This window comes from Nomascus leucogenys, chromosome 6 (assembly GCF_006542625.1).
Source record: "Nomascus leucogenys isolate Asia chromosome 6, Asia_NLE_v1, whole genome shotgun sequence".
In the NCBI taxonomy this organism is placed as follows: Eukaryota; Metazoa; Chordata; class Mammalia; order Primates; family Hylobatidae; genus Nomascus; species Nomascus leucogenys.
In genome coordinates this window covers 59,130,936-59,154,205 of record NC_044386.1, presented here as the reverse complement: position 1 = coordinate 59,154,205, position 23,270 = coordinate 59,130,936, and the positions used below count along the sequence as shown (strand labels likewise).

General features: G+C 38.8%; 1 protein-coding gene across 3 annotated transcripts in view; it reads right to left on the bottom strand.

The window, feature by feature from the left end:
• TMEM87A (transmembrane protein 87A) overlaps positions 1 to 23,270 on the bottom strand; it is a 66,219-nt gene that overhangs the window by 12,971 nt on the left and 29,978 nt on the right. For 2 of the 3 annotated variants that reach the window (XM_003266764.4, XM_030814245.1), the window contains exons 7-15: positions 21,066 to 21,183; positions 16,796 to 16,857; positions 14,601 to 14,784; positions 13,490 to 13,589; positions 10,452 to 10,545; positions 8,403 to 8,471; positions 5,924 to 6,032; positions 4,918 to 4,976; positions 3,982 to 4,085 (exon numbers count right to left, since the gene is read on the bottom strand). In XM_003266764.4, the coding sequence (XP_003266812.1) occupies positions 3,982 to 4,085; positions 4,918 to 4,976; positions 5,924 to 6,032; positions 8,403 to 8,471; positions 10,452 to 10,545; positions 13,490 to 13,589; positions 14,601 to 14,784; positions 16,796 to 16,857; positions 21,066 to 21,183 (899 nt within the window). Of the gene's footprint in view, positions 1 to 3,981; positions 4,086 to 4,917; positions 4,977 to 5,923; positions 6,033 to 8,402; positions 8,472 to 9,054; positions 9,127 to 10,451; positions 10,546 to 13,489; positions 13,590 to 14,600; positions 14,785 to 16,795; positions 16,858 to 21,065; positions 21,184 to 23,270 lie in introns of all 3 variants that reach the window. The other variant, XM_012507249.2, reaches the window with a different exon arrangement.

Sequence of the window (23,270 nt, the reverse complement as noted above, 5' to 3'; positions counted from 1 at the left end):
ATTACAGGCATGAGCCATCACGTCCGGCCTGATTGCAAAATTTTTAAAAAGTCATTAGAGAATAATTTTTTGACCTCACCTCAGGCTAGGTAAGAATTTGTCAAAATAAGATGCAAAATGTACAATCCTTGAAGGGAAAAACTACTCCATATTTCTGAGATTTTGTATGATTAAAAACAGCATAAAAAAATCAAAAGATTATTAACTGGCAGAAAATATATGCAATACTTAGAACAAACAAAATATTGGCATACAAAATATATTAGAAATTCCTACAAATTGGGCCTGGTATGGTGGCTCATGCCTGTAATCCCAGCGTTTTGGGAGGCCAAGGCAGGCGGATCGCTTGAGCTCAGGAGTTTGAAACAAGCCTGGGCAACATGGCAAAACTCCATCTCTACAAAAAATGCAAAGATTAGCCCAGTGTGGTAGTGCACACCTGTGGTCCCAGCTACTCAGGAGGCTGAGGTGGGAGGATCATTAGAGCCCAGGAGGTGGAGGTTGTAGTGAGCCAAGGTTGCTCCACTACACTCCAGCCTTGGCTTCAGAGCAAGACCCCATCTCAAAATAAATAAACTCCTACGAATCAATACATAAGTGATTGTTACAGTCTGAATGTCTGTCCCCTCCAAAACTCATGTTGAAACCTAATTCCCAGTGTGACAGTGTTGGGAGTTGGGCCTAATGGAAGGCATTTAGGTCATGAGGGCTCCACCCTCATGAATGAATTAATGCTGTTACATAAAGGGTTTTCTGGAGTGGGCTCTCCCTTTTGCCCTTCCACTTTCTGTCATGTGACGACCCAGTAAGAAGGCCCTCACCAGTTGCTGACACTGCGAGCCAACAAATTTCTGTTCATTATAAACAAACAGTCTGTGGTATTTTGTTATAGCAGCTGAAAATGGACAGAGACAATGATCAATAAGCCAATAAAAAATAAGCTAAAGACCCAACCTTAAATGCAAAAAGTAACAATATTAATTCTCATCCACCAAATCTGCAAAAATTAAATAAAATGATGGGACATAAAACAAGAGAAGAAAAAACCTCTCTGGTACCATTGTTGTTAAATATGCAATTTCTTTCAGGTTTCTTTTGGGAACATAATCTGGAAATACTTTAAAAATTACAAATAACACATATCCTTCAACCTAGCAAATCCAAGCCCACTCATTAAATATTTCTTGAGCATGTGTCAGTGTGTAGTGAGAAATTAACCTTCATTGACTAATGTGAGGTGATCCCTATACCCATAAAATGTCCTGTCTTTATTTGCCTGGGGACTTTGGCTGACAGTGTAACAGTATGGTTTATGATAGGGGCTTTGGGCCATGCCATATCAGCTCTGACCTCTAGAGGAAATGGTATTAGCCTGACTGCCAGGAGGGGTTGGAAACTAAAAGTCAGCAACAGAGACAGTATGTGATTGAGCCCCAGTAAAAACCCTGGACATTGAAAGCTCAAATGAGTTTCCCTTGTTGGCAATAGTCTGTGCATACTGTCACATATTTGGCTGGGAGGAGGTAACACCGTCCAATAAAAATCTTGAGTGCTGAACATTAATGGGCTTTCCTAGACAGAAACAATGTGTTACTACATTTTTGTTGCTGGGGAAAAGAACGGACTTGATGTACTTCCTCAGAAGAGAGACAGAACACAAGGAAAGAAAATACAGATTTCCCCAGACTCTACCTGCTATCACCATTTTGTTGTAATACACCTTAACTGTGAGTATAACTGTACGCTGCATCCCATGAGGCCTTCTAGTAAATCACTGAACATTAGGATGGTCTTGAGGACCCCGACGCACCTCAAACTGGAAATATCCCAAATGCCCATTAATAAGAGAATATGTTAATTTAACTGTACTACACATGTCCCGTATTTATGCTATCCATGAAAATGAGTGAGTTCAATTAAACCTGTTACACTGGAAGGAATCTCCACAATGTACTGTTACAAGAGTAATGGAAGATTCCATACGTGAACAGGGAAAAGACACATTATAACATGCAGTTAACACTGAAGTCACGGAGAAAGGGGGCAATGTTTTAAAAGAAAAGGGGGGAAAAAGACAAGGGAAGGTAACGCAAAAATTTTTTAATGACTGAGGAAGGGAAAATATTTAAATACAAATACAGCTAGTGAGTAACCAGTAGATCAACAGATGGATATAAAAGAAGGGTCTCCAGAATGTAAAAGTTCTTTCTCAATAGTGTGATTTCAGATCTCCTTTATTTTCTTTCATGACTTTTCTCTATTCTGACTTTTTTCAATAAACACATATAAAGTGCATAGTTTGAAATGACAGCAAGGCCATTTTCATGGAGTAAAAGGATTTCACCTATTTTCTATTTCAATCTTTCATTGGGTCTGGTTATAAAATTAGTCGTTTATACCATGTTACCCTTTTCCTTCTTTGGTGGTATGGGTGTTTAATATAAGCTCTTAACCGTCTAAATGCAAATGAGGGGGGAAAAGAGGGAAAAAAGGCATAATCACAAAATAAAGTTAGGCAGTTCCTAAATGACTGAAATTTGCCTATAGTTGGACAAATCAGATTTACACATAGATTTTTAATTTCAAAGTTGGTTATGTAAGTTTTAATTTTACCCTTTCTATCATTACAAAGTCAGCTGGGCTGCTGGTTACATAAATTTTCTTTCCTTCTAGATACTAGACAGGAGAGACTCAGTATAAGTGACACAATTATATCTATTGTTTTCTTTGAGACAGAGTCTCGCTCTGTCACCCAGGCTGGAGTGCAGTGGCGCCATCTCGCCTCACTGCAACCTCCGCCTCTGGGTTCAAGTGATTCTTGTGCCTCAGCCTCCTGAGTAGCTGGAATTAGAGGTGTGCACTGCCATGCTCAGTTAATTTTTGTATTTTTAGTAGAGGAGGGGTTTTGCCATGTTGGCCAAGCTGGTCTCAAACTCCTGGATTCATGCGATCTGCCCACCTTGGCCTCCCAAAGTGCTGGGATTACAGGCATGAGCCACCGTGCCTGGTTGACACAACAGATTATATATCTATCTCCCTTGTTTACTATACAAATACTTACAGGCATACTTGATTTTATGGTGCTTCATTTAACCGTGCTTCCCAGATTTTGTGGCAACCCTATGTCAAGGAAGTCTATTGGTGCCATTTTCCAACAGCAATGTGCTCACTTTGTGTGTCAGCATTTTTTTTTTGAGAGGGAGTCTCACTCTGTCACCTATGCTGTGCAGTGGCATGATCTCGGCTCACTGCAACCTCTGCCTCCCAGGTTTAAGCGATTCTCCTGCCTCAGTTGCCCAAGTAGCTGGGATTACAGGCGCCCACCTCCACACTCAGCTAATTTTTGTATTTTTAGTAGAGATGGGGTTCCGCCACGGTGGTTAGGCTGGTCTCGAACTCCTGACCTCAAGTGATCCGACTGCCTCGGCCTCCCAAAGTGCTGGAATTACAGGCGTGAGCCACCACGCCCAGCCCCTGTGTTGGTTTTTTTTTTTTTTTTTTTTTAGCAATAAAGTGTTTTAAATTAACGTGCATACATTTTTTAGACATAATGCTATTGCACACATAGTAGACTACAGAATAGCATAAACATAACTTTGATATGCACTGGAAAAAACAAAATATGTATGCAACTCAATATCTGCTTTATCGTGATGGTCTGAAACCAAACTTGCAATTTATTTCCATAGTATGCCTGTGTATTTATCACAAAATGTCAGAGCTGAAAGGAACTTCATGTCGCTGGGTTTAATTCCCCCAGAGTATGTAGAAAGGAAACTAAGGCCAGAGAGGTGAAGAGGCCGCATGCCAAAAATCATGAAGTTAAGAGGAGAGCTCAGATAGGAACCCAGTTCTTCTGATTCCAGGCCCAGTGTTCCTTCCACTATATGACACAGCCCTGATACTGTCCCCCAATAGACCACCTCTAATTGATGACATGGTCATCTCATGTTAGCAGAGTAAACAGAAGAGTCCAAGAACCTCTGGTTGTTTGCAGATGGTCGCCAGAGAACCATGATGACAAAGAGGATCATGGAGAACAGCAAGCGCCAGATGGCATCGTCTACCCACAGCTCCCGCCAGTCCTACAATACAGGGGAGAAGTACAACATTTATACACGTTATCTTAACCCCTTGTTCATAAAGCCTTTGGCATAGAACAAAAATCACTTATTTGGTCATTCAAGTTATGTTTATTAAGAGCCTGCTACGTGCTTAGTACTGTGGTAAGTGTGGGGAAACAAAGTGAATGAATATAGTTTTTGTCCTTGTAGTGCTTACTGTTGTTAAAGAAAATGCATCAACGGAACAGAGTATTTGTCAAAGCTTCGTCATCCCTCTGAGAAGCTTTAAGAAAGGGTTTTATACAGGGTTAAGAGAAAGTTACCTTATACAGGGTAAGAGAAAGTTACCTTATACAGTGTAAGAGAACGTTACATTAGGTTGGTATACTTTATAATTTTCATTTTCATTTTCATTACTTAACAAAATAAGAGCCTTAGCTGCTTCTAAAGAAATCCTACTGTCACAGTCTTTGAGCTCAGATCTTAAGGACGTGGCTTCTATTCAGATTAGTATTATTTACACATATGGTACTTAATATTTAGTACTCTGGACTTCTTAAGATTTTTAGTTAAAGTAAGACTGGGTTATAGCACACTGTAGTTATAACTTACAAAATTCTCTCCCAAAACTGGGAGAATACAGTCAGAAAAAACAAACAAAAAACTATCTACTATACCAAGCACCATGATAGTACAGAATACTTAGGAGGAGGGAAGTATCACAACCCTCAGAGCAGAGACCTAGCTCTAATTTATTTTAAGGTATATAACTTAGAAGAACCTTACCACTGTCATCAACATCATCAGTTGTTTATAAGACAGTACATTATTCATAAATGTGCTTATAACTCACCGACTGACATGTCACTATTCTGAACTTCATGGTTGTCCAGATGATAAACACAATGGATGCTAACAGTAAATGAAAAACCAGGTCAGAGTATGAATGCTGGTTTACATCTCCAATTACATTCCCCCATTTCCGGTTAAGTGGAATCCCACACACCCCAAGCCCCCAGATATATCACAATTCTATCAGTTATTTTAACAAGTGTATTCAATACAAATGTATTGTATATCTGCTATCAGCAAGGCTCATGATACATACTCTGGCCAATCCTTTCTGTATTTAAAGAATAATTTGGTAATAATTTTATTTGCCATCTGGCTACATCAGTAACCATTGTGGTTGGAAAATAAGGTATTGGAAATATAGCTCTTTCCAGCATTATCAATATAATTTTTTTCTCCTTTTATCCTTAGTATAATAATGCTAATTTTTCTTTGGCTGGTCAGATGAAAAAAAAATGGCTGATAAAACGACTGTAACACAAACAGAAGAGCTAGTTCCAATCATAAATCAGACCTCACTATTACTGCTACAAGGGTCAGGAGGTAGGCAAAATAGCCTACTTTGGTTCCAGTCCACCTAATGTCAATTTTTACATATGCTTGCTGACATATGTAAAAGCACTATAATAGCAATGTACTCTAATCTAAAATGCTACAACTATTTAATAAAACTAAACAAACATGTGGTAATGTCTTCTAAAAGGAGCACTCTCTGGCACTTAAGCTAACTAACCTCAAGAAAAAGAATGCCTCAAGAAAGAATGCAAATAGAAGAGGGATAAATAAAGAGCTGAAATATGAGGTTGATTTCCAGCTACCGTACATAAAATAAATGGTTCTCAACTTTTTAAAAACCATAGATCCTCCTGAGAATTTGACAAGAGCTACGAACCCTTTTCCAAGTGAAATATACGAAACTTTCTATGCCCACCCATGGCCTTTCAGGTTAAGAATCTCCATTCTAAACAGATCACATTTGAACTCCAAGAAGAAAGTCCCAGACTTACCTGCCACTGCCAAAATAAGCGTGTTGGTGAAATGCCGATACAAAGAGAGTTTTACAATGTTCCTCCGAAGTTTTAATAGCTTCATTGTTTGAGTCAGGCTAATAAATATGTGTTTGCAGGTCAAGGAATTCAACATTCAGGAAAAAACAGTAAGCTAGCCAATTAGTTTTCAGGTTTCTTTGAGGATCTGGGGTCATGCTAACAAACGTATGGATCTCCCAGAGGCCTTAGAGCTGTCTTATTCTCACTAAATCTCACAAACACCTCAAGATTAATAAGAAAGTCATCATTTTATTTCCTTTTCCTTTTTTGTGTGAGGCAAGGTCTAGCCCAGGCTACAGTGCAGTGGCACAATCACAGCTCACTGCAGCCTTGACCACTGAGGCTCAAGTGATCCTCCCACTTCAGCCTCCCAAGCAGCTGGGACTACAGGCATATGCCACCATGCCTGGCTAACTTTTTAATTTTTTTGTAGAGATAAGGTCTCGCTATGTTGCTCAGGCTGGTCTTAAACTCCTGGCCTCAACTGATCCTCCTGCCTTGGCCTCCCAAAGCGCTGGCATTACAGGCACGAGCCACCATACCTGGCTGAAAGTCATCATTTTCAATGAGATATTAAAGAGAAGACAGAACCAGGATAAAGTAAGAATGTACAAAATCACAAGAGAAAAAAATATAAAAGAGAGAAAGGAAGAGGCTTTCTAGAGAAACAAAAAAAGACAGAAAATAAATAGAAAGAGAAATGGTAGAAGATAAAGTGAACATGAGTAACTGGCAAGGGACAAAGAGTTAACATCATCTTCTCTCTCCCTTTAAGGTGGGTAGCTCTGTTCTCATCTGTCCAGCAAATCTAGTTGAGAGTCATAATTATGCTCGTGCCTATAATCTCCCAGAGATCTACACTCAGTCCCCTCATGCCATCTTAAGGAACCTGCCATCAGTTGCCTGCACTATCCTAAATTAAGAGGACCTTACAATTGGTTGAGAAGCTCATACGGTTTGCTTCCAAAAGTAATGACTCTCCATTTTCAGAACATTATTCTCAAGTAGAAGTTGCTAGAGAAAAACAGGAGGGGAATTGGTGACTACTAAAAATGCTATCTGCTCTCACGTTCAATTTTCTTTTCTTTTTGAGACAGGGTCTCTGTCACTCAGGCTGGAGTGCAGTGGTGCGATCTCAGCTCACTGCAACCTCCGCTTCTAGGGCTCAAGCAATTCTGCCTCAGCCTCCCGAGCAGCTGGGACTACAGGCATAAGCCACCACGCCCGACGAATTTTTGTATTTTTTGTAGAGATAGGGCTTTGCCATGTTGCCCAGGCTGGTCTCAAACTCCAGAGCTTAAAGCAATCTGCCCATCTCAGCCTCCCAAAGTGCTGGGATTACAGGCATGAGCCACTGCACCTGGCTCAATTTTCAGAATGAGAAGGAGATACAAAAATAAGGGATTTGGCACTTGCTCTGCCCTTACAGAGCCTTAGCTGTTACCTAGTCATTGGGTTATCTTACTGTACAATCCATTCCCACCTCCCTCTTCTCGCAATGCTTGTAGAGGTTCACAAAACACTTGGAAAGATACCAATCTAGAAAAGCTTTGGCTATTTAGACTGAGGACACTTTAACTGAAAACTCTTATACGGCAACCCACTCAAATTCACAAAACAATTTTGTTTACATTCACAGTTTTTCAACACTCACAATCTATCAGGTCAGTAATAATGAAAACTGCTAATAGGACCAAATATATAAAAACCAAAGCAAATTCAATATAAGATAAAGTCCAAAAACTTGAATCCTTTAGCCATCAGGCCAAGCCCCTAATATATAAATTTAATTTTAAAGAGCAGGAGAAAAAGATTGCTCAAATAGAAGCTTGTTTGTTATCTGCTGGTTGACTCTGCCTGTAAATGAATCAATTATTTATTCTGAAGGGTGGAAATCTTCAAACAATTCCAAGCCAGCTTTTAAATGAGGCAAGAAAACACTCACTCTGTAAGGATTAAAACCTGCTGAACCTACACAGAGTTTCAGAAAAGTCAAAGCACCTTACATAGTTCCTGAAATCAAATTTTAAGGATCAAAATCTTTTCATAAGTTTCAAAGCATTTAAGAATTGCTAGAGGCTAAAAGACAGAGCAGGACCAGCGCAGCCAGTGATTCTAACACTAAATGATTAGGTACACAAACAACAAGTGCAAAATCAAGATGAAATGCTCATTTAAAAGAAAAAAGCCAAAAGATTTTATCTTGAGCTCAGTCCACAGTCACCAATTTCCAATTTGATTTTTAAAAATTAAAAAAATAAAAACAAAAAAAACTGCTTACCTGAACCCTCAGGTTGTTAAGACTTAGCATGCACTATTCCCCACGCTAAGGAGTAATCAACAAAACTGATAAAAACTCTTTGCAGAAAGATCAATGGAAACCCATCTCCAAGGGGAGAAAATGGACCGTCATCAAACAAGCCAATGAGAAGGATATCCACCAGCACAAGGCAGTGTCTAGGAAAGCCAAGGGGATAAAGGCCAAGGAAGCAAGATCAGTCTGGGCCTGCAGACAAAGAAAAAGAAGTGGTGAAAAACAGATGTCTAGAGAGGCACAGAGAAGAAACCACCACATGATTCTGCATTTACGTAATCACTGGAATGTTTTTGCACTGAACTGAAAGGAAATAAAAAGAACATTTGACACCTAATCATTCTTCCCTTCTTATAAACCATCACATAGAATATACAGCTATAAGCATTTCACATAAATTGACATTTACAATCTCGAAACATACTGCTAACTACGAGTTTTTCATATATAAAGATCCACGTTAATGAGTGACCAGATTCCAAAAAAGTTCTAATGTTTATAAGCCCCATCCTTAATCTATCATTTCCTATTATTGCAATTTTGGCTACAAGTCTGAAAAGACTTTTTTCATATTTAAAAAAAATTAATGCATCATATACAAAGAATTATTAATTTCCAAAATTGTAATATTTTACAAATAAGAGCTCACCCCAAAATAAAATCTAAGGCAATTATCTGTCTGAAAAACTACGCTGCATGTTTCCAGGAGTTTATATAGAGTATGTTTTTTACATAACCCTAATTACCCAATCAACAGGCATTATTGAAAGGATATCCATAAAATAACACAGGCGTCAATTGCTGAGAGGGCCAGGTTTACTATCAGAGTCAAGGGATAAGAAAAATACTATAGCAACAGCAGAAGAAAGAAAATGAAATTGACAGAGGGTTAAAGTTGCTAAAAGTCTAAGAGAATTACATACAGAGGACAGTGTGATTTGAAAAGCAAATGTGCATCCACAAAGTGTTTGATTTAAGAGGCAATTTATTGCAAAACATATTGAGCCCAGTTTTCTTGTGGGCAAAGCCAAGTTTATAGTTTTTACGATATTGAATCTAACAGGTTGCTGTGGAGTTTGACTTTTTTTTAAAAAGTAAGAAAATTAATTGAAATGGGCTAGAGAACCCTACTTCTTCGTATTAATCCAGTGGTAACATAAATTTCTTTTCTTCTCTTTTTTAAGGAAGAGTTATCACTCTGTTGCTGGAGTGCAATGGCATGATCATGGCTCACTGCAGCCTGAACTCAATCAGTCCTTCCACCTCAGCCTCCCAAGTAGCCAGGACTACAGGCGCCCACCACTGCTCCCAGCCATAAATTTCTTTATCACTTAGATGCTTTGGTTTCCTTCCCTGGCAAAGGGAATAATTATACAATTCTCGAAAATGGTGTGACACTTCATTAGCTGCATTTTTTTTTCTTTTTCTTTTTTTTTTTTTTTGAGATGGAGTCTTGCTCTGTCACCCAGGCTGGAGTGCAGTGGCACGATCTCGGCTCACTGCAAGCTCCGCCTCCCGGGTTCACACCATTCTCCTGCCTCAGCCTCCCAAGTAGCTGGGACTACAGGTGCCTGCCACCACGCCCAGCTAATTTTTTGTATTTTTTTTTTTTTTAGTACAGACAGGGTTTCACCTTGTTAGCTAGGATGGTCTTGATCTCCTGATCTCATGATCTGCTCGCCTCGGCCTCCCAAAGTGCTGGGATTACAGGCGTGATTACGCGCCCGCCCGGCCTCATTAGCTGCATTTTAAGGAAGTTTTTGAAACGGAAATGTTGATTAAGAAACAACAGCTACGTTAGATTAGATTAACTAGTAAGTGTATGACTCCAAAGTCTGCCATTTACACAAGAATTTCAGTCTGGATTTCAGTCTGGATTCCATCGATTAGAAAAAGAAAAAAAAATGCCAGTCTACTGCTTGGGAGGAGGAACTAAAACAATTAGCAATTTGGAGACAGGTGGAAAAGCATTCATTCCGGGCACACACTAAATTTACAAAGCTCTAATAGATTAAAAAGAAAACATGAACTATACATATATTTTGAAAATCAGAGCCCAAAAGTGACTTAAAGCAAACAGAAAGAAGCCCACAGACATTTCCGATTCACACTGTCAAGATGTAAACAATGTAATTGAACTGACCACAGAAAATGAGATTAAGCAGTACTAACCCCAGTAACTCTGAGGACCCCTTCCATGCCAGAGAACAAAAGATAGAGGGCTCCTGCTACTACAACCTTATGAAGAGTGACTCCAAGGCGTGGCCTAAAGAGGAAGCAAGGAGATATTTGAGTACATATGGGACAAATCCCGAAACAAGCTAAGTAATAGGAACTTGTGTTAATTAATATAGGCCAACAATTTAAAGCAATAAATAATATACACTTGATTCACCTAAGAGAAAAAAAACTAAGACCTTATGGTCTTAACACAAGATAGGGAATACTACAACTTAAGATCTCGCGTCTGGTTACCACATTTTAAAAAAACGTTTCCTCAGAGAGTTTTGAAACATATTCACAAGTAGTATAATGCATCCTTATAAACCCCTCACCGAGGCCCAACAACCACCAACCTATGGTCAGTTCTGTCCCATGCATACCCCATCCCCTTTCCACCCTTTCATATTCTCTTGATGCAAATCCTAGACAGTGTATCTTTGATATATTTCAGTATGTGTTTTTAATAAATGAGGACTTTATTTTTCTTTGGTATTTCAATGGCTACAAAAGGTCCTTTCTTTTTTTCCCCTAAAGAAACAGGGTCTCACTCTATCGCCCACGCTGAAGTGCAGTGGCCCAGTCACAGCTCACTGGAGCCGTGAACTCCCGGGCTCAAGCGACCCTCCCACCTCAGCCTCCTGAGCAGCTGAGGACTACAGGCACGTCCCACTACACTAGGCTCATTTTTTTTTTTTTTGATGTTTTGTATAGACAAGGTCTCACTATGTTGCCTAGGCTGGTCCAGAACTCCTAGGCTCAAGCGATTCTTCTGCATTGGCCTCCCCAAGGGCTGGGATTACAGGCATGAGCCACTGTGCCCGGCCCACAAAAGAAACTTTTAAAAACCATCACCAAAATACCACCATCAAATCTAAAAATTCTAACGATTCCTTAATATAATCAAATATCCTATTACGGTTCATTACATAGTATATTTGCAAGCTCTAAACCTAATATATGAAAAGTCTTCTGAGCAACTTCTGTTTGAAGGAGGAAAAAGTCTTAGATCCTTGAGATTCAAAATCCTACACAACCAGAATCCACATGTTAACAAAATCCTTAGGTGATTCCTTAGTGTAGTGTAGTTTAAGATGCGCTGCCTTAAATCATGTCTGCATACTCCTTACCAATATTTGTTCTTATATTTTTTGTTATACATTGGGGAAAACTCCATATGAGCAGGGAATTTTCTCCCCATTCATCTTGGAAACCTAGAATACTTCCTGGCATATAGGAGGCACTCAAATAATTGTTAAATAAATAAATTTTAAGAACTAAAATTCCCCATATCTCTAATCCCATTTAAAGCAAAATGCCTTTAATTGAATAAACAAACTTAAAACAACTAACCTTAATCCTACTTAAAGCACTATAAAGGGATGCTATAGCATTACTTAATCGCACTTAAAGCAAAATTCCTTTCAATAATTGTCTATACAATTATTCTAATTCCTCTCCTCCTATTCTCTCTGGAACTCTCCCCAATTAGGCTTTTGTCCATATCACTTCACCAAAGCTATCACTATGACCCTCCATATAGGTAAACTCAATGGCCAATTCTCACTTGACCTATCAGGATCTCTTGACACAATCACTTCCTCCTTGAAACACATTCTTCAGTTTTCTACCCACCTCACTGGTCTCTCCTCAATTTCTTCTGCTAACTACTTCATCTTACAGACTTCTAAATAGTATTAAATATTCAAGGGCCCAGCCCTTGGACCTCTTCTCTATATATACTCACTTCCTTGGTGACCAAATCCAGTCTCATGACTTCATTTATTTATTTATTTAACTTTGGAGATGGAGTCTCGTTCTGTTACCCAGGCTAGAGTGCAGTGGCATGATCTTGGCTCACTGCAATCTCCGCCTCCAGGGTTCAAGCGATTCTCTTGCCTCAGCCTCCCAAGTAGCTGGGACTACAGGTGCATGCCACCACACCTGGCTAATTTTTTGTATTTTAGTAGACACAGGGTTTCACTGTGTTGTCCAGGCTGGTCTTCAACTCCTGACCTCAGGCAATCTGCCCGCCTTGGCCTCCCAAAGTGTGAGGATTACGGCGTGAGCCACTGCGCCTGGCCCTCATGACTTTAAAAAATATCTTTATCTTCATGACTCCCAAACTTTTATCTCTGCCCCAACCTCTCCCCTTTGTTTCCCCTACTTAGTTATTTAATTCAACTCCAGTCTTGCCCCTGCTCCACGCTTATTTCACCTAAGGTCTTCCTGAACTCAGTAAATCTTCAGTTCCATCCTGCCATTTGATCAGATCAATACAGTTGGCATCATCCTTAATTCCTCTTCTCTTTCATATCACACATCTGATCCATCAGCAAATTCTACTGGTTCCACCTTCAAAATATATATAGAATCTGATCTCAATTCAGCATCTCTTCCCTTGGGTATACATATAGCTCCCTCACCTCCTTGAAGTCTCTGCTTACATGTCATTAAGTGAAGCCCTCCTTGATCACCCTATATACAACTGCAAGCTCTAGCTCCTGCATTACCTGCTCCACTGCACTTTCCACTGACATATTAAAATATTTTACTCACTTAAATTTTGTCTTTGTCCCCTCCCTCCACAAATGTAAGCTCACAATCTTCTGTTTACTTGCTATACCCCAGGGCCTAGAACAATGGTTCAAAGAATGCCTATAGAAGACACTCAATAAAAATAAAATTTTTTGGATAGACAAATATTTTCAGAGTTACACCAAGAATGCGTTTCCCATAAAAAATCTAATTTGCAAAAAATATTTTGGAAGTATGGAATATATTTGGAAGTATGGAATATACTTGGAAGTATGGAAAATGAAACACATTTTCCCAGCATTTACAATGCTACAAAATTTCAGATACCTTTCTTGTTTCAGAATTATTTCTTTTATCAACTATTTCACAACTACTACATCGGGAACATGCAATACTGTTTTAATTTAATCAGCATTTTAATTTGCTCTTCCATACAGGAAGTTAATACTTACTTGACGATGCCATATCCCAGACTGACTATGATGACCAGGGTTCGAGCCAGTGAGCGTTTCACTGCTGAAAGCAGCTCTGCAAGGATCAAAGCACCTTGGACTATGAAAAAGAAGGGGAGAAATGGCACCATAATCTAGGTTTGGCAACAAGCAAGATGCCAATACTAGACTGCTGCTTTCTACATTCTTCAGAATAAGCATTGATATTAGTCCTGCTAAAACAGAATAGCTCTTCCGCAGTTTTTACAGTATACAAGCTGATGCCACTCACAATCTTACTCATGTCTACGTATGGCAATCTGGGTGCGCTCAACTCAGCTCCCTCCCCCACCTGCCCCCAAATTCACTAGAACTTTAACAGAATACCTCACCCTATATGGACAGTTTGTAGCATCAAGACAATTTCCCCCCTTTTTAAAAACTGTGAAATACAGCTACACATAGAAAAGCAAACAACACAGTCATGTACACACTTGTTGGCATGTATAGTTTAACTCATTTTCAGATCTACTATTTTCAAGACCTTTCAAAGACCAGGGAAAATCTTATCAGTTTATCTCAGAATAATAATTATGACTAAATTAAATGGTCTGACAAGAAAAAACTGAGGCATTCACAAAAAACTACAGTATAAAACAACTTCTGTCATTACCAATTCACCTTACTAAACCATAAGCACTCTCCTATTTTCTTGATATGACTATATTTTATCAATTAGATGCACTTTCCCACCACATTTTGAGGTTTTTTAAATCAAGGTGTGTCTTACAATCAGTGACATTTTACAATTAAACTGACAGGTTTACTTTCTTTCTTAGATGTATAATGGTGCCTTAGAAATCAACAGAAATTGAGATTTGATGATGTTAATAATCATTCCCAAAATGGCCACTACTGTTGTGACTTTTGTGAGCATATTTCAGTAAAATTACTCTTACATCACTGAACTCATAAGATTAAAAACAGAAGTCAGAATCATAGTGATTCTGCTTAAGATATTGTAATAATTAAGTAATTGAAAAGTTAAGCCTACGTAGTGACTGCTGACCTTAGGAATCATACATCTCACCTTCCAACCACTCGAACTGGCAAAGATTTTCTGGTTACTTACCAGATTCTCCTTTGTATCGGATATTCTGAAATTCTGCATAGAAGACAGCTTTCTCAAGCATTCCCAGGAAGATGACAGCACCAATCCAAAACTGAATTCTCAGGAGATCTCTCCAGTAGCAGGCAGACCATGCCAGCCACAGAACACCAAATAGGACATATACAATACACATCACCATGAAAAACTGTTATCAAATTGGGTAAAAGATAAAAAGGAGAATTAGGGCCAAGAGCCAAGTCTGTAGATTTAGAATCAGTATATACTTTTTTTTTTTTAAGAGATGGGGTTTTGCTATGTTGCCTAGGATGGTCTTGAACTTCTGGGCTCAAGCAATCCTCCCATCTCTGCCACCCAAAGTGTTGGGATTACAGGCATAAGCCACAGCACCTGTCCTGAATCAATATATAGTCTTAACAAGTTACAAAAATATATTCTACCTTTTAGTTAAGAAATAATTCTTCCTTTGGAGCTTAACACTAATATGAAAGCATTATCTTGTCTTGAGCAGAGGAAGACTACATATGAACTTGTCCTCAAGAGCGAGTGCCCTCATATGTATATATGTGTGTGTGTGTGTATATACGTATCACATATGTATACCATATATAAGGTGCTATTATACACACACACATATGGTATATATAGAGAGCACCCAGCCTGCTCTCCTATAGTAAAAGAGCTTTTTCTGGTCAGGCGTGGTAATTCACACCTGTAATAGTGCTTTGGGAAGCTGAGGCAGGAGGATTGCTTGAGGTCGTGAGTTCAAGGCCAGTCTAGGCAACATAGCAAGACTCCATACCTACAAAAAATAAAAATTAGGCCAGGCATGGTGGCTCACACCTGTAATACTAGCAATTTGGGAGGCAGTGGTGGGCAGATTACTTGAGGTCAGGAATTCAAGACCAGCCTGGCCAAAACATGGTGAAACCCCGTCTCTACTAAAAATACAAAAATTAGCTGGGCATGGTGGCGCGCACCTGTAGTCCCAGCTACTCAGGAGGCTGAGGCAGGAGAATCGCTTGAACCTGGGAGCTGGAAGTTGCAGTGAGTTGAGATCGTGCTATTCCACTCCAGTCTGGGTGACAGAGTGAGACTACGTTTCAAGATAAAAAATAATAAAATAAAATAAAAATTAGCCAGGCATAGTGGCACATGCCTGTTGTCCTAGCTGCTCGGGAGGCTGAGGTGGAGGGTAGCTTCAGCCTGGAGTTGAAGGCTGCAGTGAGCCATTATCCACCATCATGCCACTGCACTCCAGCCTGGGAGACAGAGTGAGACTCTCTTTTTTTTTTTTTTTTTTTTTAAAGAAGGAGCTATTTCAGCTCACGATCTAAAATTATATAGATGAAGACAACACTGAAAAAGAAAAATGGCATGATGATTAGGATACATCTAGAGGCAAGGAAACACAACAAAATAGGAAAACTATTAAAGGGAAAGGAAGAGGAGAATAATCGTGAACAAAGAAAACTGAAAATATATTAAGGATATTCTGAGACACAGATGTATGCACACATACATGTATGTGCACACATACACATATACACACACAAAATTAAGAGAAGGGAGCTTCATCATTTTGTCATTGAGACAGTTTCACTCTGTCGCCCAGGCTGGAGTGCAGTGGCACAATCTCGGCTCACAGCAGCCTTTGTCTCCTGGGTTCAAGCAATTCTGCTTTAGCCTCCCGAGTAGCTGGGACTACAGGCGCCTGCCACGCCCAGCTAATTTTTGTATTTTTAGTAGAGATGGGGTTTCACCATGTTGGCCAGGCTGGTCTCAAACTCCTGACCTGACCTCAAGTGATCTGCCCGCCTCAGCTTCCCAAAATGTTGGGATTACAGGCATGAGCCAGTGCACCCAGCCTCATTTAGTTAATGTAAGTGGGATCAGAAATGATAGAGTTGTAGTAAAAAGTGCCCCACTATGGATCCTAGAGAGAACGTGAGACGATCTTTGAGGTATTTCCACAGGTCACTGACCCCTTCATTATATGGATAAGAAAATGAGGCACACAACGGTATACTGACTCTCTCAAAGTCTCAGTCTAATAAGAAATAAATCCAGGACTACAAGCAACATTTTCTGAACTGCATAGGAACAATTCATTAAAAAGAATACTGCCACAAAACATGGGACAATCTTTGAACCCAAAACCATCCAATACCGAGGTTAAATAATATAAAGTCACTTACAATCATCAAGGGATAGTCTTCAAGTGTGAGGTATTCATAGGGACCCTTCACTTCAACAGTCACTGCCAAAACAGAGTCCTCAGAATTAATTTACAGGATGCAGAAATTAAACAAAAATATTGCCTAATATTTGTTTAAAGAAATTAGTAAGAATTTCATTGGGTCATTTACTTTTAGGCACTTCAATCCTGGTCAATATTACATTATATTTGTACAGCACTTGGAAAGTCATTAAGTGTTCTCATAGTTCATGCTGTGTCCTGCACAGGTTTCCATGCCTCCACCATAGTCTGAAGTGGGAAGGCTCTTTTGTTTCCATACTCACATCTTTAAAAAGACTAGATTAAATATTTCCTCCACACAGCCTTCTCTGGCTGCCCATCTGGAACAACCCTACACATACTCTAAATTCTAAACATACTTCATATGTACTTTTCCTTACAACACATCAGTAAAATATGCCTTACAGGACTTCCTTTTTACATATTGCCATCTTCTTTGTTTTCTATCTTTCCTCACCTGTATTTTCCTATTGCTTTACTATTTTTTCATGGACTCCAATTTTCTTTTATTGCTACATTCATGTATCATTTTCAGAATGAAGGCATTGGAAAAAAAACTTAAAAATTTAAATTAACTCACACAAAAAAATATACCATCCCTGATACAAGATTGAAATCTAGCTTCACAATCAGGTACCCTAGATGCTCACTCCAAAATAAAAATAACTCAAAAGTTCAGATGCTTCGAAGCAAAGCTGCATCCAATAAACATAGAATTGAACTTCCCCAAAACCTGCTAGTTAACATTTTTCAAAGAATTTGTTAATAACAAAGTGTTTAATAAGACAGAAAAAGTAACAGTAATAACATAAATCTGAAAGACATATTTGCCTTAGTAAAGCAAACATTGACTAATTTTAAGATTATCTGTAATTTAAAAAACTATTTCAAGATGGACTATTTTACTATTGTATTGATAAAATAATTTGGATAAATTCTAGGTATAATGAATAAAAAAAAATCTGACTTGAGTGGTGATCATCTCTAGAGACAGACTAATAACTGTTCATTCAACAAAAATTCCCTAACAGCTTCTGATATACCATTATTTAAAGTAAACTACATCCAATACTTACATGAAAAAAAGCATTCCATAAGAGCAATTATAAAAATTTCAGAGCAGAACTATTATTAAATCTATACCTTCCTAATTCAATAAAAGAGTTAACAAAATAATTAGTAAATACTTGGATCATATTCTTTGCTCACTCTATGCCTTGGTCAGCAAAATATAGCACATGGGCCAAATCTGGCCACCAGCTTTTTCTGTTAATAAAGTTTTATTGGAACACAGCCACATCCACTCATTTACATATTGTCTACAGCTGCCTCTGCACCACCGTCGCAGAGTTGGGTAGTTATAACAGAGAAAATGTTTACTACCTGACTCTTTAAGAAAAAAATCTGCTAGCCCCTGCTCTATGCTAAAATATACATTTACTAAGCACTTATTATTTGACAGGCCTATGGAAAACAGAGCAGATAGAAACATGAGTAAGATGTTTTCTGCCATCAAATGGGTAACCACCTTGCCGGGGAGAGGGAGTTGAAAGGCTACATAGAGAACTATCCCTCTCAGCCAGACTAGAAGGATAAGTATGTATTTTCCAGAACAAAGTAAAAAGCCTTCTAGGTAGAGGAAATAACATGAACAAAACAGCTGTGAAAATGTGTGGTATATTTAAAGAACAAATATAGTCTAAGACTGCACATAATACCATATAGTAGTAGTGTTTTGACATAAGGTAGCAAAAGGTAAACTGGGACAAGTTATAAAGAGTTTTATAAACCTTGCTGCAAAATGTAGACATTTTATAGGCAATGGGGAGCCATTAAAGGTTTCGATGAAGGGAAGAAAAATGATAAAACTGTATTAGCGATAATGTACCTTCTCCATTCCAAAAAAAGACGGATATTTTTAAAATGAAAAAACAAGGCCAGGTGCGGTGGTTCACACCTGTAATCCCAGCACATTGCGAGGCCAAGGCGGGCAGATTACTTGAAGTCAGCAGTTCAAGACCAGCCTGGCCAACATGGTGAAACTAAAAATACAATCTACTAAATAAAAATCTAGTAGATTTAATAATTTAGCAGATAAATAATAATTTAGTAGGTTGTAAAAATACAATCTACTAAAAATACAAAAATTAGCTAGGTGTGATGGTGCAGGCCTGTAATCCCAGCTACTTGGGAGGCTGAGGCAGCAGAATCGCTTGAACCCAGGAGGCAGAGATTGCAGTGAGCCAAGATCACGCCACTGCACTCCAGCCTGGGTGACAGAGTGAGACTCTATCTCAAAAAAAAAAAAAGGATATAAGCTCAAAAACAAGACAGACATTTCCAAGAATCAAAACAGAAACTCAGAACAGTGCATGAGGCCGACTCCATGATCATGTTGGGCTCTTGGGCCAAAAGCAGGCTATGGTAGTTGGAAGTGCTGTCCCTATGGGATCTATGGTAGCTGGAAGTACACTACCAATGTACTATGGTAGTACATGGGATCATTGAAGCTAGTAGGTTTCAAAGAAAAAGAAGAGGGACCAGAGCCAGGCTGGATGCATGAAGAAGCTGAAGTAGTGTGGAATACAGCTTCTCTTCCAACCTTTTCAAAGAAAGAAGGTTGAAAATGAACACTGGTAACTGTGCCTTGAGACTATAATCCATTAGAAAGTCATGGGCCTAAAGAGACAGGAGGATACACATGTATGAGTGAGGGGGAGAGGGGCAGGGAGAGAGAGGGAGAGGGAGGGAGGGAGGAAGAGAAAGTGACAGAGAGAGAGACAGAGAGAATATGCATGTGTGTCAAAACCAAGTAGTGGTATCCCAGAAGTTCAACAATGATTTAATGTTAGAAGATCAGTTAATTTAATGTATGACATTAACTTATTAAATGAGAAAGCCCATATGATCATTTAAATCAGTACAATTAAACTATTTGATAAAGCTAAGTATTCATTCTTAACATTTTTTTTAAAAAAGGAAACTATTCTCATCAAACTACGAATAGAAAGGAACATCTTTAACCAAATAAAGAATATTTCAAAAGTTCTACAGTAAACATAGTACTTAATGGTGAAATATACCAATACAGCCAGTAAAGTCAGGAGCGAAGTAACAGTGGCTGCCATCATTGTTTCGATTCCATATTCTGCTTAAGAAAGCAGGGTAAGAAAGGGCCGGGCACTGCGGCTCACCCCTGTAATCCCAGCCTTTTGGGAGGCCAAGGCAGGCGGATCACGAGGTCAGGAGATCGAGACCATCCTAGCTAACACCGTGAAACGCCGTCTCCACTAAAAAATACACAAAAATTAGCTGGGTGTGGTGGCGGGCGCCTGTAGTCCCAGCTACTTCGGAGGCTGAGGCAGGAGAATGGCATGAACCCAGGAGGCAGAGCTTGCAGTGAGCCGAGATTGCGTCACTGCACTCTAGCCTGGGCGACAGAGCGAGACTCCGTCTCAAAAAAAAATAACAATTAAAAAAAAAGAAAAAGAAAGCAGGGGAGGAAAGGAAATTGCAAAAATACAAAGAAGAAACAAAGGGGGAAACCACAGGAAATAAAACCAGTTAGGAAGTTCTTGCAAATTCCAGGTAAAAGATGATGACTCTATGAACTAGGCAGCAACCTTGGAAAGGAGAACACTTAAATTCTTGAGACATTAAAAACTACCAATGTTAATTAATTTTTTTTTTTTTTTTTGGAGACGGAGTTTCGTTCTTGTTGCCCAGGCTGGAGTGGAATGGCGCAATCTCGGCTCACCACGACCTCCATCCCCCAGGTTCAAGCGATTCTCCTGCCTCAGCCTCCCGAGTAGCTGGGATTACAGGCATGTGCCACCACAGAGCTAATTTTGTATTTTTAGTAGAGACGGGGTTTCTCCATGTTGGTCAGGCTGGTCTTAAACTCCCGACCTCATGTGATCTGCCTGCCTCGGCCTCCCAAAGTGCTGGGATTACAGGCATGAGCCACCACGCCCGGCCAATGTTAATTAATTTAAAATTTCCTTATCTCTGGCTTGGTGACCAAGTTTTGACAATTCTAGTTCAGAATACTGAAAACATGTTACTAACTAAAAATTTTAAAATTGGGAGTGTCAAATGAAGGAAATAGAAACCTGATACCTGTAATACCTAATAAAAAAGCATATGTAAAGTACATGAATGACATAACCAGATAATAACCACTAAAAAAAAAAAAAAACTGAACTTACTGGTAAAAAGATTACTCAGTGAATTTTCTTTTGATGATTCCTTTGAGGATGAAATGCCAATATGTACAATAAAAATGTATGGTGCGTCTTGCCAAGTTTGCAATGGTTCATGCATTGCCTAGAAAGGGAAAAGGGCATCATATCTGTAAATCTTAAGAATTAAGAGTACAAATTAATAATACAATATGCAAATTTTGTTCCAGAATGTGCCCAGAAATATGGTAAAGTCCTTCTCTTTCATTCATTGAAACAATAGGCACAACAAACCAAACAAGCCTAACGCATAAAGTAGGCTAGATTATGAATTACTAAAAGGCAAGATACCACGTCTTGTACACAAAAATCACATTTAACGTATTTTTTTAATAAGGAAACCCCCAACTAAAATCACTAAATTTAATCTCTGTTTAACTAAGCCGTACTAGGATACTAGTTTGTGTTTTATGCAGACATTACAAAGGAATTTAAATAATTATTTAAACCATTATTTAAATCACCTTAAAAAAAATTAATGATGGTATCAGTAAAATGAATTCTAATCACCAATTCCTGAATCTAATCCCTTTGTTCAACATGCTTCCCAAGAATATCAGAATTTCTGCTGACACGGTCTCACATTTATATCAAAAATTTAACCTTGAGCTAGTCTATGTGGTAAGCAAGAGTCACTACCCCTTAAAGTCAAGGAAGACAAATTAACAGTCTCCAAGTCCTTGACTTTGAGGGGTAGTGACTCTTGCTTTCCACATAGACTAGAGTTTTCACAAACCGAAGACTAAGATACAAAGATAAAGATGAACACAGAAAATAAGTGGTTTCTTCTTGCTTGGAATTTACTACCATCTGGTCTTAAAAGGTGAAACGTCTATCCAGAGATCTCTGGGTAAGCTTCCATGATCTGTGAACCCCCCAAAATGAATAGCTGATTTTGTATGTTTATGCATTTTCCTGTGGAGCCACAGTTCTCCTCAAATGGTTAAAATATCCTACAACCAAGAAAAGGCTTAGTTCAAAAATCATATTCCATGATAAAAATCCATGTCAAACAAAGCAGACTGAACAATTCTCCAGCTATCCATTTACTAGGTTATCTTAGTAAAACTTAAGAATATAAATGCCTTCCTAATCATACATTGATTTATCTCTGCCTAATAGTCTCTGACGAGACTCATGGCCAATTTGTGAGAAAACTTTACAGCTTCAAAGTTATGGGTAATACATGTCTGATTAGCCATAATTACAGAACCTTTTCTGAACTTACTTACTCATCAACCTATAAAATGCTGGTGTAATAACCTGCTCTATTAATCATATATGTCTTAAAACCACCTCTTACAAATTCCAAAATAAACTGATCAACTCTCATATTCCGGGATTTGAGAAAGTTTATATTTAACTCTGGAATGCAGAGATTCTGACGCTGTAAAAATAACATTTATATGCCAGATAACACTGTTAAGCATATGACATTTATTACTTTTTTTTTTTTTTTTTTTTTTTTTTTTTTTTTGAGGCAGAGTTTCGCTCCATCGCCCAGGCTGAAGTACAGTGCGATCTTGGCTCACTGTGACCTCCACCTCCCGGATTCAAGCAATTCTCCTGCCTCAGCCTCCCAAGCAGCTGGGATCATAGGCGCATGACACCACACCCAGCTAATTTTTTGATTTTTGTATTTTTGGTAGAGATGGGGTTTTGCCATGTTGGCCAGCCTGGTCTCAAACTCCTGACCTCAGGTGATCCACCCACCTTGGCCTCCCTAAGTGCTAGGATTAAGGTGTGAGCCACCGCGCCCCGGCCCATTTACTACATTTTTAAATCCTCACAGCAGCCCTATCAGATAGGTATTATTATTAACTCCTTTTTAAACTAAGGTAAATTTTACATAACATAAAATTCACAATTTTAATGCGTATAAATCAATGGTATGTGGTACAAGCACAATGATGTGCAAATATCACCTCTATCTAGTTCCAAAACATTTTCATCAACTGAAAAGGAGACCCTGTACTCATAAAGCAGTAGCTCCCCATTTCTTCCTCCTCTCACCACTTGCAACTACTTATTTACTTCCTGTGTCCATGGAGTCATCTATTATGGTCATTTCATATAAATGTGTCTAGCTTCTCTCACTTAACATAATGTTTTCAGGGTTCATCTATATTGCTGTATGTATCAGTGCTTCATTCATCTTTTACTTTTTGAGTT